Raw genomic sequence first — 15,886 nt, forward strand, 5'->3', positions numbered from 1 at the left:
CCAGACAGAGGAACATGGTTAACGTGTCAGACTCCTACAGACAGAGGAACATGGTTAACGTGTCAGACTCCTACAGACAGAGGAACATGGTTAACGTGTCAGACAGACTCCTCCAGACAGAGGAACATGGTTAACGTGTCAGACTCCTACAGACAGAGGAACATGGTTAACGTGTCAGACTCCTACAGACAGAGGAACATGGTTAACGTGTCAGACTCCTCCAGACAGAGGAACATGGTTAACGTGTCAGACAGACTCCAGACAGAGGAACATGGTTAACGTGTCAGACAGACTCCTCCAGACAGAGGAACATGGTTAACGTGTCAGACTCCTCCAGACAGAGGAACATGGTTAACTTGTCAGACAGACTCCAGACAGAGGAACATGGTTAACGTGTCAGACAGACTCCTACAGACAGAGGAACATGGTTAACGTGTCAGACAGACTCCTCCAGACAGAGGAACATGGTTAACGTGTCAGACTCCTACAGACAGAGGAACATGGTTAACGTGTCAGACTCCTCCAGACAGAGGAACATGGTTAACGTGTCAGACTCCTACAGACAGAGGAACATGGTTAACGTGTCAGACTCCTCCAGACAGAGGAACATGGTTAACGTGTCAGACTCCTACAGACAGAGGAACATGGTTAACGTGTCAGACTCCTACAGACAGGAACATGGTTAACGTGTCAGACAGACTCCTCCAGACAGAGGAACATGGTTAACGTGTCAGACAGACTCCTACAGACAGAGGAACATGGTTAACGTGTCAGACTCCTACAGACAGAGGAACATGGTTAACGTGTCAGACTCCTACAGACAGAGGAACATGGTAACCATTGGAGAGCATCCATAACTGGTAAGTATTGTTTGCAAGAAAATAGAAAACAGACCTAAAGTCTTTAGTTTTGAAGTTGTGGCCCAGTGGTTTTTCATTAGGAAAAAGGGACTGTTGTATCCTATTGAGGACCAGATGGATTCTGGGAGGACGTAAACTCCATAAGCCTGCAGCTCACGTTGAACTGTTTCACGTTTGACTCCGAGCCTCAAACACGAGGTATTTCTGTCCGCAAGCAGAGCAGTGTACGCTACAGCTAATTACTCAACTGTTGTTGGTGTTTATACATTATACATGTTTATACATGCTATTACATTATACATTATACATTATGTAATACATGTATCACTAGCCACTTTAACTATTCCACTTTGTTTACATACTCATCTCATATGTATATACTGTACTCGATACCATCTACTGTATCTTGCCTATGCCGTTTTGTACCATCACTCATTCATATATCTTTATGTACATATTCTTTATCCCCTTACACTTGTGTCTATAAGGTAGTAGTTTTGGAATTGTTAGCTAGATTACTTGTTGGTTATTACTGCATTGTCGGAACTAGAAGCACAAGCATTTCGCTACACTCGCATTAACATCTGCTAACCATGTGTATGTGACAAATAAAATTAGATTTGATTTGATGACTAAAGCCTAGTGTTCAACTTCAGCCTTTATCCTGATGGCCTCAGTCAACAGACCAGGGGCATCCAGAGACAACCGTCCCCAGTGAGGAGAGAGGGATGGATGGATTGGTTCATGGGGTTCAGAGAGTGGAGGAGCGGAGGACTGGAGGGATACTTGTGTGATCCCGATCCAGGTTCTGGTGGGAGTCTGGATGGCGTTATGGACTGGGGGGGGGGGGGGGATCCCAGGGTAGCTGGAGGGAAACTGGAGGGGTCTCGAGGGGTGTCTGGTGAATGTTTTGACGGTTCCTGGACAGGGGCTTGGAGGGGGTCTGACAAGGTCGCCACACTCACCTGTCAGCGAAGGTCCTGAGCTGGGTGAAGGTGCTCCGTAGGGAGGCTGCCTGGCGCCACAGGGCCCTCACACGGGCCTGCTCACGACCCACCCGGAAGGCACACGTCTGGGGAGACAGGAGGGAGACAGGTCATGGGAGGGAGACAGGTGTGAGACAGGAGGGAGACAGGAGGGAGACAGGCCATGGGAGGGAGACAGGTGTGAGACAGGAGGGAGACAGGTCATGGGAGGGAGACAGGAGGGAGACAGGAGGGAGACAGGTATGAGACAGGTCATGGGAGGGAGACAGGAGGGAGACAGGTCATGGGAGGGAGACAGGAGGGAGACAGGTCATGGGAGGGAGACAGGAGGGAGACAGGTCATGGGAGGGAGACAGGAGGGAGACAGGAGGGAGACAGGTCATGGGAGGGAGACAGGAGGGAGACAGGTCATGGGAGGGAGACAGGAGGGAGACAGGTCATGGGAGGGAGACAGGAGGGAGAAAGGTCATGGGAGGGAGACAGGAGGGAGACAGGAGGGAGACAGGTCATGGGAGGGAGACAGGAGGGAGACAGGTCATGGGAGGGAGACAGGAGGGAGACAGGAGGGAGACAGGTGTGAGACAGGTCATGGGAGGGAGACAGGAGGGAGACAGGTCATGGGAGGGAGACAGGAGGGAGACAGGAGGGAGACAGGTATGAGACAGGTCATGGGAGGGAGACAGGAGGGAGACAGGTCATGGGAGGGAGACAGGAGGGAGACAGGTCATTGGAGGGAGACAGGTCATGGGAGGGAGACAGGTCATGGGAGGGAGACAGGTCATGGGAGGGAGACAGGAGGGAGACAGGAAGGAGTCAGGAGGGAGATGGGTGCTGTCTAACCTTGAGACTACTATAGCTATAGACTCTTATGTCATCTGTGTCATCTGTGACAGCCACCACAGAACGTTCCCCAAACGTTCTCATCAGGTTCCCAGAGAATATAATAACACAATGTACCAGTAATGTTTTTCCCAGCTAACCAACATTGGTCCTGTTAATGTTCCCAGAACATTCGTACGGTTGCGGCAAACGTTCTTATAGAATAAAAAGCTGTCCAGTCGATACCACAACATCTTCAGCATGTACATAAGTAGCTGCTTAAAGGATAATATAGGAAATCTGCATTTGAGAACTGTATCGTAGGACTATTATTGACTCACAGGACATTTACTACTACTGAACAACATCCTCACTGAGAGAAGTCTAGACTTCCTCTGCCTCAATGACACTTGGCATCAGCCCAACGAGCACATTTCTCCCAACCAATGCACTCCATCTAGCTAGACCTACCTAGACAGTCAACCAATGCACTCCATCTAGCTAGACCTCCAATGCACTCCATCTAGCTAGACCTACCTAGACAGTCAACCAATGCACTCCATCTAGCTAGACCTACCTAGACAGTCAACCAATACACTCCATCTAGCTAGACCTACCTAGACAGTCAACACTCCATCTAGCTAGACCTACCTAGACAGTCAACCAATGCACTCCATCTAGCTAGACCTACCTAGACAGTCAACCAATGCACTCCATCTAGCTAGACCTACCTAGACAGTCAACCAATGCACTCCATCTAGCTAGACCTACCTAGACAGTCAACCAATACACTCCATCTAGCTAGACCTACCTAGACAGTCAACCAATGCACTCCATCTAGCTAGACCTACCTAGACAGTCAACCAATGCACTCCATCTGGCTACACCTACCTAGACAGTCAACCAATACACTCCATCTAGCTACACCTACCTAGACAGTCAACCAATACACTCCATCTAGCTAGACCTACCTAGACAGTCAACCACCTGGACTGTTCTCACACATCCGTACGGGTTGGCAGATTGGCTGTAATCTCTAGGACTGACTGCACTGTGAAGTGTTGGCAGATTGGCTGTAATCTCTAGGACTGACTGCACTGTGAAGTGTTGGCAGATTGGCTGTAATCTCTAGGACTGACTGCACTGTGAAGTGTTGGCAGATTGGCTGTAATCTCTAGGACTGACTGCACTGTGAAGGGTTGGCAGATTGGCTGTAATCTCTAGGACTGACTGCACTGTGAAGTGTTGGCAGATTGGCTGTAATCTCTAGGACTGACTGCACTGTGAAGTGTTGGCAGATTGGCTGTAATCTCTAGGACTGACTGCACTGTGAAGTGTTGGCAGATTGGCTGTAATCTCTAGGACTGACTGCACTGGCAGATTGGGACTGACTGCACTGTGAAGTGTTGGCAGATTGGCTGTAATCTCTAGGACTGACTGCACTGTGAAGTGTTGGCAGATTGGCTGTAATCTCTAGGACTGACTGCACTGTGAAGTGTTGGCAGATTGGCTGTAATCTCTAGGACTGACTGCACTGTGAAGGGTTGGCAGATTGGCTGTAATCTCTAGGACTGACTGCACTGTGAAGTGTTGGCAGATTGGCTGTAATCTCTAGGATTGACTGCACTGTGAAGTGTACTCCATTACCAGCCTCTCTTATCTTGGCATGGCTTTCAAAATCACTGTCTGTGCTGATTTATCAGCCTCCGAAAACACTCAACTCTGACATTCTGGTTAAACTGTCTGAGTCACTAACCCTCCTAAGCACCTTCAGCCTCGCTATGCTAATGTTTGGTGATTTCAACATGTCAACTCCCTGACTGCAGTCTCTCTACCGGCCTGGCGGATGTCCCGGACAATTTTTGGACTCCCAACAGAACGTGGGACTTTGCCACCCACAAAAAACATTTTGCCAAACGATGGACCTGGTCTGTACCACAGGCGTGGATCTCGCCAAATATGTCAGGGGCTGTCCGGGGCTGTCCGACCTTAAACGCATCCCCTTTTATTCTAGTTATTCCACTAGACACTCGGCCCAAGACACCTCTCCTTTCAATTTAGGAGTCTGAAAACTAGAAGCCCAGCTTACTGCATCCATCTCCAACCTGCCACTTCCAGACACTATCAGGGATGGACATCACTAAACACTATGGGTGACAGGGCTTCTCAGCTGTGGAACACACTTCCAGACACTATCAGGGGATGGAGAGTCTCTGTCCTCCTTTAAAACACAGCTAAAGACTGATCCGTTCAGAAGAGCTTTAAAAATGACCTTTTGTTCATTCTGTTCTCCAGATGTGATGACACCCGGATGTACATTCGATTCTTGTTCTGTGTTTTTGGATTTTATATATTATTATTATTATTATTTATTTTATTTTATTTATTATTTATTATTATTATTTGTATTACTTTTTATTTTATTTAATTTTTTTATTCTTCAGCGCCTTGGGTATCAGAAAAGCGTTTTACAAATTAAAATTAATCATCATGTAATTCATAGGACGTTTGAACAGTATTTATTCAGTCAAACACAACCATAGACGTCAAACGTTGACAATCTGCACAATCTGTGGAGTTTGGAAGCTGCATTATCTGGTAACCAAAGCCATCCTCTGCAACACCAGGGAAGCTCTCTTATAGCCTATGGCAGTATGGTCGCCATGGCAGTACGGTCACTGTGGCAGTGCGGTCAATCAGGAAATCCATGCTTCCTTGTTAAACCTTCTCAGACATAACTAACCTAAATACTGGTATCTGTGTTATTCACCTTCCCTTCATCCATCCTCTTGATATGCTGTCTACTTCTGGGTCCATGGAGAATAAGGGCACCTCCTCCCAGCTGCCCACTGCACTGAGGCTAGGAAACACTGTTACCATCGATAAATCCGCGATAATTGAGAATCTACGGCTGGCCATGCTTTCCACCTGGCTACTCCTACCCCGGTCAACAGCCCTGCGCCCCCACAGCAACTTGCCCAAGCCTCCCCCATTTCTCCTTCCCCCAAATCTAGATAGCTGATGGTCTGAAAGAACTGCAAAATCTGGACTCCTACAAATCAGCCTGGCTAGACAATCTGGATCCTCTCTTTCCAAAATTATGATCATTGACAATTTGAAGGTACTTCAAGGCCACCCAGAAATAATTCGATTTTGAGATAAAAAAAAATGGCTGTCTTTGTCACGCCCTGACCTTAGAGAGCCGTTTTATTTCTCTATTTGGTTAGGTCAGGGTGTGATGTGGGGTGGGCATTCTATGTTCTATTTTCTATGTTTCTTTATTTCTATGTTTTGGCCGGGTCTGGTTGTCAATCAGGGACAGCTGTCTATCGTTGTCTCTGATTGGGAATCATACTTAGGTAGCCCTTTTTCCCTCCTTTCAGTGTGAGTAGTTGACTTTGTTAGGGGTATTACAGCCCTTGTAAGCTTCACGGTCGTTTCTGTTATTTCTTGTTTTGTTGGTGACATTTGAACTAATAAAAGTACGCTCACCACGCTGCACCTTGGTCTCATTCCGACGACGGCCGTTACAGTATTGGACCTTTAAATCAATAAGGGATTATTGCGTTGAACCTGAATTTATTTTGGTAAATATAAACTCGGCAAAAAAAGGTCCCTTTTTCAGGACGCTGTCTTTCAAAGATCATTTGTAAAAATCCAAATAACTTCACAGATATTCATTGTAAAGGGTTTAAACACTGTTTCCCTGCTCGTTCAATAAACCATAAACAATTAATGAACATGCACCTGTGGAACGGTCGGAAAGACACTAACAGCTTACAGACGGTAGGCAATTAAGGTCACAGTTATGAACTTAGGACACTAAAGAGGCCTTTCTACTGACTCTGAAAAACACCAAAAGAAAGATGCCCGGGGACCCTGCTCATCTGCATGAATGTGCCTTAGGCATGCTGCAAGGAGGCATGAGGACTGCAGATGTGACCAGGGCAATAAATTGCAATGTCCGTTCTGTGAGACGCCTAAGACAGCGATACAGGGAGACACGGCGGACAGCTGATCGTCCTCGCAGTGGCAGACCACATGTAACAACACCTGCACAGGATCGGTACATCTGAACAGGCAGGACTGGCAGAAAGTGCTCTTCACTGACGAGTCGTGGTTTTGGTCTGATTCCCAGATGATGGTCGGATTTACGTTTATCATCGAAAAAATACACCAAGGCCTGTACTCTGGAGAGGGATCGATTTGGAGGTGGAGGGTCCATCATGGTCTTGGTCATGTTCTGTTATAATCTCCACCTGGCACAGCCAGAAGAGGACTGGCCACCCCTCATAGCCTGGTTCCTCTATAGGTTTCTTTCTAGGTTTTGGCCTCTCTAGGGAGTTTTTCCTAGCCACCGTGCTTCTACACCTGCATTGCTTGCTGTTTGGGGTTTTAGGCTGGGTTTCTGTACAGCACTTTGACATATCAGCTGATGTACAAAGGGCCATATAAATTGATTTGATTTGATTTGTCAAAGCATCATCGGACTAAGCTTGTTGTCATTGCAGGCAATCTCAATGCTGTGCGTTACAGGGAAGACATCCTCCTCCCTCATGTGGTACCCTTCCTGCAGGCTCATCCTGACATGACCCTCCAGCATGACAATGCCACCAGCCATACTGCTCGTTCTGTGCGTGATTTCCTGCAAGACAGGAATGTCAGTGCTCTGCCATGGTCAGCGAAAGAGCCCGGAGCTCAATCCCATTGAGCACATCTGGGACCTGTTGGATCAGAGGGTGAGGGCTAGGGCCATTCCCCCCAGAAATGTCCAGGAAATCGCAGGTGCCTTGGTGGAAGAGTGGGGTAACATCTCACAGCAAGAACTGGCAAATCTGGTGCAGTCCATGAGGAGGAGAAGCACTGCAGTACTTAATGCAGCTGGTGGCCACACCAGATACTGACTGTTACTTTTGATTTTGACCCCTCCCCCTTTGTTCAGGGACACATTATTACATTTCTGTGGAACTTGTTCAGTTTATGTCTCAGTTGTTGAATCTTGTTATGTTCATGTACATATTTTAAAAATAAACGCAGTTGACAGTGAGAGGACGTTTATTATGTATTATAGTGTTTCAGAACGGGTGTTGCTTCACTCGTATGTGTTTTGATTGAAATTGAGAAAAAGTCCAATTGTTTTCTTATTTAGTTTGAATGTTCTGAGTATTTAAGAAGCATATGGATACACAACAACACAATAAATCTATCTATCTATCTATCTGAGCTGAAGATTGCAGGTTCAATCCCACATATTCTTTAAACAATTTTTCTTAATTGTATTTATTTTTAAACGGTGAAATTGAGGTTCAGATATAAATCTACTTAAAGTCTTTATTTCATCCAGATGTTTTAAAATCCAGAATTTAAACTAATTGTAAAAAATTAAAAAATTAAAATAAATAAACATTGTACAAAAATGTACTGTTCAACTATTTTTTTTAAAAGCACCCGATATAATTCCTGCTCTGAGTCTTGATATAGTCCCCTCGTCATATTTATTATGATCGGAAAAAAGTGATCCTAAGATCAGCACTTACCTTGTAAATATGGACCCAGAAGTCGACAGCCTATCAAGAGGATGGATGAAGGGAAGGTGAATAACACAGATACCAGTATTTCCCGGGGTTAGTTATGTTTAAGAAGCCTAAAAAGGAACCATGGAATTCCTGATTGACCTTACTGCCATGGCGACCGTAATGCCATGGCGACCGTAATGCCATGGCGACCGTACTGGAAAAAAAATAATCCATAAGAGTCAATCCCTGGTCTTGCAGAGGATGAAACACAAGGCTTTGGTTACCAGACATTGCAGCTTCCAAACCAGTTTGTCAACATAAGAAGTGTAAAATATTGTTGTATGATTAAATACGGTTCCAAACATCCTATGAGTTAAAAAAATATGCAGATTGTCAACATGTGAAATGTAAAAAAATATGGTTGTGTCAGTTAAATGCTATTCAAATGTCTTACGAATTAAATTAAAATGCACTTTATCTATATTCCCTTGTAGTGATCCTACACACCTGAAATATGACCTGAAATATGACCTGAAATATGAATTCAATTCAATCTGAAGAGAAACATAATGGGTTTGTTATCCAATCTGTTTTATGGAGATACACATTTCTACGCTGAGAACGTTGTGGTAATATTAGGTCAAACTTAAATATAACATTTTCCAAATGATCTTGAAATGTTCTGAGGCCCTCCAAGACAACATTAATAGAATATGATGTTACATTTAAAATAAAATAAATATGAGCAACGAACATCATAAAAACTGTGGAGCATTGTGGGAATGTTCTGTGCAAATTCGGTGAATATTTCAATAACATTTTTTCCGACATCCCAGACAACTTCCATGACTTCATTAAACGTTCTGCGAACGTTTAAATAACTTAGACCAGGTGTTATGCCAACATTCTTACAACATTATAGGAATGTGCTGTGCAACCTCTTTTAAACATTGTATAAATGTCATCAAAACTGAGCCTTGTGTTTTGGGAACCTTGTAGTATGTAGCCACATCCTAATAAAATCTTCTGGGAACCTTTAAAGAACTCAGAAAGGCAGTTCTGTCAACATTATTGCAACATCAAAGGCTTCTCTTTAGTTTTTGCAACCTGATATGAACATTATCTGACTGTCAACACAACTGGACAGTCTGAGTGTTTTGGAAACCTATCCCTTGTCATATCCCCACCAGAAACATTCTGTGAACCTTTTATTAAAAGAACAACATTCTGTGAACCTTTTAAAAGAACAGACAAAACATGTTCTGGGAACGTTCTTGTAACGTCAGCATGAAAGGATAGTTTTTTTTTGTGTTATGAGAACATTTGCCGCGACCTAACGAATGTTCTGGGAACATTCACAGAACCAATTTTTCGTTTGCTGGGTATCAGAGAGCCTAGCGGTTAAGAGCGTTGGGACAGTAACCGAAAAAGGTTGGTTTGAATCCCCGGGCCGACTAGGTGGAAAAAAAATCAGCCGCTGTGCCCTTTAGCAAGGCATCTAACCCGGTCGCTGTCAATAATGTCTAATCCCTGGCCGTGACCACACTCTCCAAAAGTGTCTCAGGGGATGTTGGGATATGTAAAAAAAACAACACACATTTCCATTTCATACTTCACACTTTTACAGGTTACCCAGTTGTAAATGCAGTGAAACAGGACACATATAACCCCCCCCCCCCCCTGTTTGACATTGAACAGGCTGTTTGCAGCGTGAGTTTCTAGAGCCAGAATGTCTTTCTTATTGTTCAGCCTTTGGAATGTTTTCACAGGAAACAACAGCTTGAAAATCATAGCAAATAAACGTACAAAGAATGAGGATTAAAACAGAACAGGATTCTGAATGAAATCCCCACCACATGGGGAAAGAAAGAAAGTTGCTCAACGTGAAAGTCTACAATATACAGAGACTACAGAGACTAGAGTCTACAGAGACTACAGAGACTAGAGAGGCTACAAAGACTAGAGAGGCTACAGAGACTAGAGTATACAGAGAGTAGAGTCTTCCAAGACTAGAGTCTACAGAGGCGAGAGTCTATAGAGACGAGAGTCTATAGAGTCTACAGAGACTAGTATCTACAGAGACTAGAGTCTACAGAGACTAGAGTCAATAGAGACTAGAGTCTATAGAGTCTATAGAGTCTACAGACACTAGAGTCTACAGAGACTAGAGTCTACAGAGTCTATAGAGTCTACAGATACTAGAGTCTACATAGACTAGAGTCTACAGAGACTAGAGTCTACAGAGACTAGAGTCTACAGAGTCTACTGAGACTAGAGTCTACAGAGTCTACAGAGACTAGAGTCTACAGAGTCTACAGGGTCTACAGAGTCTACAGAGACTAGAGTCTATAGAGTCTACAGAGTCTACAGGGACTAGAGTCTATAGAGTCTACAGAGACTAGTGTCTACAGAGACTAGAGTCTATAGAGTCTATAGAGTCTACAGAGACTAGAGTCTACAGAGACTAGAGTCTATAGAGGGGGGGAATCATTTAATATATATATATATATATATATATAGGTCCTGATAGGGCCCCTGGCTGATAGGGCCCCTGGCTGATAGGGCCCCTGGCTGATAGGGCCCCTGGCTGATAGGGTCCCTGGCTGATAGGGTCCCTGGCTGATAGGGCCCCTGGCTGATAGGGCCCTCTAGTGTGAATCGGACACAGGGGTTCTCCCTTCTTACCTCTTGTTCTTTGCGCAGCCGAGCATCTTTCTGCTCCAAGTCGTCACTGGCTCTGCGCAGGCTCTCCGTCAGGCTCTGATTGGCTGAGCTCGCCTGTTCCAGCTGTTCTCTGAGCAGGGCGTTTACCTGACTGAGACCGGCACACCTGGGGAACACCGGAACACATGACCTCTATCTGCGTTCCAAATTGAAACCCGTAAAGATAGTGCACGACATTTGACCAAGGCCTCTGGGCCGGCTCAGATCAAAATTACTGCACTATATACATATATATATATATATAAAATGTGTAATTCTGGACGCAGAACTTGTTGATACATGACATGAAAAAGATAACCAGCAAATCACAAATGCATTGACGTCCCGAAAAACACGTCCATTATGACTGATAATAATAAAGTTAAGTTATACTTTATTTGCTTGGCCCTCTTTTCTATGACATCATATTACTGCGGACAAAGACTTATTTACAGAACTTAGTTAAGAGTTTAGCTCGTCTTTCCTATTACATGGTAGTGAGGAGCCAAGTTGGTGCTGTCACCTGTCCACCAGCCATTAACAACCTCTCTCTCTCCCTCCCTGATTCCCTCCCTTCTAAAAACCCTGTCCCACCCCCTACCCCTACCCCTACCCCCAACCCCACCCTTACCCCCATCCCCACCCCCACCCCCACCCCCTACCCCCACCCCCACCCATACTCCATCAACAGCCAAGTTGGCAGCATCACTTGTCAACCAACCACCAACAGCTGCAAACCCGACTCCCCTAATCTTCCCACAACTCATTCTCCTCGTTCTCGTTCCCCTCCCTCCCTCCCTCCCTCCCTCCCTCCTAAAACCTTGCTGTCCCCCACCCAAACTCCATCAATCGCGTGGCCACTATATCACTCCTACGTTTACAAGCTTATAAACCCTTTTCTGTGATCCACCCTTGCCAGCCACGCTTACACAGCAGAACACGTGTGACACTTTAATAAAGTCCACGTCAACTCCGTCCTAATTCCTACCAGATTGAGCTCTCTCTCTCACAGAGTCATTTACAGAAATGTTTACATCATTCTCACGCTGTGTCGTATGCGAAGCCGGCCAACTGTCTATGTTTTCTCCATGTTTTTAAGCTATCTGAGGGGAGCGGGTTAGCACTGTGCAGCGAGCCAAACCGAGGCGAAGGGCCACTGAGAGGCTTGGCTACTCACTCTACAGTAGGCCTCATAGCGGAGCTCTGTACAGAGGCTTGACTACTCACTGTATAGTAGGTCTCACGGTGGAGCTCCATGGAGAGGCTTGACTACTCACTGTATAGTAGGCCTCACTGTGGAGCTCCATGGAGAGGCTTGGCTACTCACTGTATAGTGTGCCTCGCAGTGGAGCTCCATGGAGAGGCTTGGAAATGAATTCTAAGTAGGTCTCACATGAGCAGCTCAGTGTACAGGCTTGGTAACTAACACCACAGTGGGCCTCATGGTGGAGCTCCATGGAGGAGCTTGACTACTCACTGTATAGTAGGCCTCACGGTGGAGCTCCGTGGAGGAGCTTGACTACTCACTGTATAGTAGGCCTCACTGTGGAGCTCCGTGGAGGAGCTTGACTACTCACTGTATAGTAGGCCTCACGGTGGAGCTCCGTGGAGGAGCTTGACTACTCACTGTATAGTAGATCTCACGGTGCAGCTCCGTGCAAAGGGTCGGTAACTAACTCTACAGTAGGCCTCACAGCAAAGCTTTACAATAGGCCTCACGGTGGAGCTCTATACAGAGCAGCGGAGGCTGGTGGGAGGAGCTATAGGAGGACGGGCTCATTGTAATGGCTGGAATGGAGTAAATGGAATGGTACCAAACCAGTGGAGGCTGCTGGGGGGAGGACGGCTCATTGTAATGGCTGGAATGGAGTAAATGGAATGGTACCAAACCAGTGGAGGCTGCTGGGGGGAGGACGGCTCATTGTAATGGCTGGAATGGAGTAAATGGAATGGTACCAAACCAGTGGAGGCTGCTGGGGGGAGGACGGCTCATTGTAATGGCTGGAATGGAGTAAATGGAATGGTACCAAACCAGTGCAGGCTGCTGGGGGGAGGACGGCTCATTGTAATGGCTAGAATGGAGTAAATGGAATGGTACCAAACCAGTGGAGGCTGCTGGGGGGAGGACGGCTCATTGTAATGGCTGGAATGGATTCAATGGAATGGTACCAAACCAGTGGAGGCTGCTGGGGGGAGGACGGCTCGTTGTAATGTGGCTAGAATAGATTGCCAGGAACGATGTCAAACACATCAAACATTAATGGAAACCACGTGTTTGACTCCCTTCCATTAATTCCATTCCAGCCATTACAATGAGCCCGTCCTCCTATAGCTCCTCCCACCAGCCTCCTCTGGTGCAGAGAATGTGTCACGCTACAAACAGAGGCTTGGTTACTTACTCTACATTAGGACTCACTAGAAAAGCTCCACTCAGATGTGGTTCAGCACCTCTACAGTAGGCCTCACGGCGGAGCTCCATGCTGAGGCTGCTATAAAAGTGATGGGGCCTTGGCAAGCGGGCTGCCAAGCATCTGTCATAACAATTTAAATTAGAGCGGGTTGGCTCTATAAATCTTGTTTGTTTAAAGGCTGGTGTCAGGTGCAGGGGTTGCTGGGCCCGGTCCCCCGCTCAGTGTGAGACACCGTTAAAGTACTCTGAACGACTGAGCCAACAGGCCCGAGCTAATTAACTTTGACAAATTGGATGCCGAAAGCATCGACAGTATAAAGGCTACGCTTCACACTCCCTACTAGGCCAGCCTCCCTCCTGCTGTCCTCCTCTTCCCAGCCTCCCTCCTGCTGTCCTCCTCTTCCCAGCCTCCCTCCTGCTGTCCTCCTCTTCCCACCCTCCCTCCTGCTGTCCTCCTCTTCCCAGCCTCCCTCCTGCTGTCCTCCTCTTCCCAGCCTCCCTCCTGCTGTCCTCCTCTTCCCAGCCTCCCTCCTGCTGTCCTCCTCTTCCCAGCCTCCCTCCTGCTGTCCTCCTCTTCCCAGCCTCCCCCTTGCTGTCCTCCTCTTCCCAGCCTCCCTCCTGCTGTCCTCCTCTTCCCAGCCTCCCTCCTGCTGTCCTCCTCTTCCCAGCCTCCCTCCTGCTGTCCTCCTCTTCCCAGCCTCCCTCCTGCTGTCCTCCTCTTCCCAGCCTCCCTCCTGCTGTCCTCCTCTTCCCACCCTCCCTCCTGCTGTCCTCCTCTTCCCAGCCTCCCCCCTGCTGTCCTCCTCTTCCCAGCCTCCCTCCTGCTGTCCTCCTCTTCCCAGCCTGGGCACGGGGAAAACAGAGGCAGTCTTTCTCTCTGTTCCATACAAACTACTTCTCAGAAACACTTCTGAGCGGCTTTGGTGTTTTTTTTAAACGATGAAAAGAAAGAGAACGAAATGGGAGCAGAGTTCTAAGGGGATTACTGTACTCATTTCCGTAAATGTTTTGCTCTGCGGAACCTCCCTCTACTGCTCTGTGGAACCTCCCTCTACTGCTCTGTAGAACCTCCCTCTACTGCTCTGTAGAACCTCCCTCTACTGCTCTGTAGAACCTCCCTCTACTACTCTGTAGAACCTCCCTCTACTGCTCTGTAGAACCTCCCTCTACTGCTCTGTAGAACCTACCTCTTCTGTTCTGTAGAACCTCCCTCTACTACTCTGTAGAACCTCCCTCTACTACTCTGTAGAACCTCCCTCTACTACTCTGTAGAACCTCCCTCTACTGCTCTGTAGAACCTACCTCTACTGCTCTGTAGAACCTACCTCTACTGCTCTGTAGAACCTACCTCTTCTGTTCTGTAGAACCTACCTCTACTACTCTGTAGAACCTCCCTCTACTACTCTGTAGAACCTCCCTCTACTGCCCTGTAGAACCTACCTCTACTGCTCTGTAGAACCTACCTCTTCTGTTCTGTAGAACCTACCTCTACTACTCTGTAGAACCTACCTCTACTACTCTGTAGAACCTCCCTCTACTACTCTGTAGAACCTCCCTCTACTGCCCTGTAGAACCTACCTCTACTGCTCTGTAGAACCTACCTCTTCTGTTCTGTAGAACCTACCTCTACTACTCTGTAGAACCTACCTCTACTACTCTGTAGAACCTCCCTCTACTACTCTGTAGAACCTCCCTCTACTGCCCTGTAGAACCTCCCTCTACTGCTCTGTAGAACCTACCTCTACCGCACTGTAGAACCTCCCTCTACTACTCTGTAGAACCTCCCTCTACTGCTCTGTAGAACCTCCCTCTACTAGTCTGTAGAACCTCCCTCTACTGCTCTGTAGAACCTACCTCTTCTGTTCTTCCTCCAACATGGCCAGTTTGCTCTGGATGGTTCTGCTGTTGTCCTGAAGCTGTGTTTCTGTCCGGTGCAGGCGGTGGGCTGACGAGTCCAGTTGGGCCTGTAGCTGAACACAACACAGCCACCAGCCCAGATATTTACAGTACGTACAGTTTACTGAGTACGGTGGCCCTAAGGGACAAAGTAGCTTCTAAAATGGAGTTTCCTCCGACTTACTGAGAGTTGTAGTCTTTCTGACTCAGAGGTCTTCTCCAACAGCTGCTCTTCCAGGTCACCACATCTTTTCTTGTACTGAAGCGTCTGGTACAAGACAGACAGTTCATTCAGAAAGGATTCAGACCCCTTGACTTTTCCAGATTGTTATGCTAAATCCTAAAATGGATATAATTGTTTTTTTCCCCCCTCATCAATCTACACACAACACCCCATAAGGACTAATCAAAAACAGTTTTTTTTTTATGTTTGCTAAATGTTTGCTAAACGTAAGTATTCAGACCCTTTACTCAGTACTTTGTTGAAGCACCTTTGACAGCGATTACAGCTTCAAGTCTTCTTGGATATGACACTACAAGCTTGGCACACCTGTATTTGGGGAGTTTCTCCCATTCTTCTCTGCAGATCCTCTCAAGCTCTATTTTCAGGTCTCTCCAGAGATGTTCGATCGGGTTCAATTCCGGGCTCTGGCTTGGCCACTCAAGGACATTCAGAGACTTGTCCCGAAGCCACTC

General features: G+C 46.7%; 1 protein-coding gene across 1 annotated transcript in view; it reads right to left on the reverse strand.

The window, feature by feature from the left end:
• Nucleotides 1-15,886, reverse strand: part of LOC115124934 (rootletin-like) — a 285,112-nt gene that overhangs the window by 203,464 nt on the left and 65,762 nt on the right. The window contains 4 exon segments of the mRNA XM_065009495.1: nucleotides 1,826-1,932; nucleotides 10,867-11,011; nucleotides 15,149-15,264; nucleotides 15,375-15,458. Of these exon segments, the coding sequence (XP_064865567.1) occupies nucleotides 1,826-1,932; nucleotides 10,867-11,011; nucleotides 15,149-15,264; nucleotides 15,375-15,458 (452 nt within the window).

The sequence above is a fragment of the Oncorhynchus nerka genome, linkage group LG25 (genome assembly GCF_034236695.1).
Source record: "Oncorhynchus nerka isolate Pitt River linkage group LG25, Oner_Uvic_2.0, whole genome shotgun sequence".
NCBI lineage: Eukaryota > Metazoa > Chordata > Actinopteri > Salmoniformes > Salmonidae > Oncorhynchus > Oncorhynchus nerka.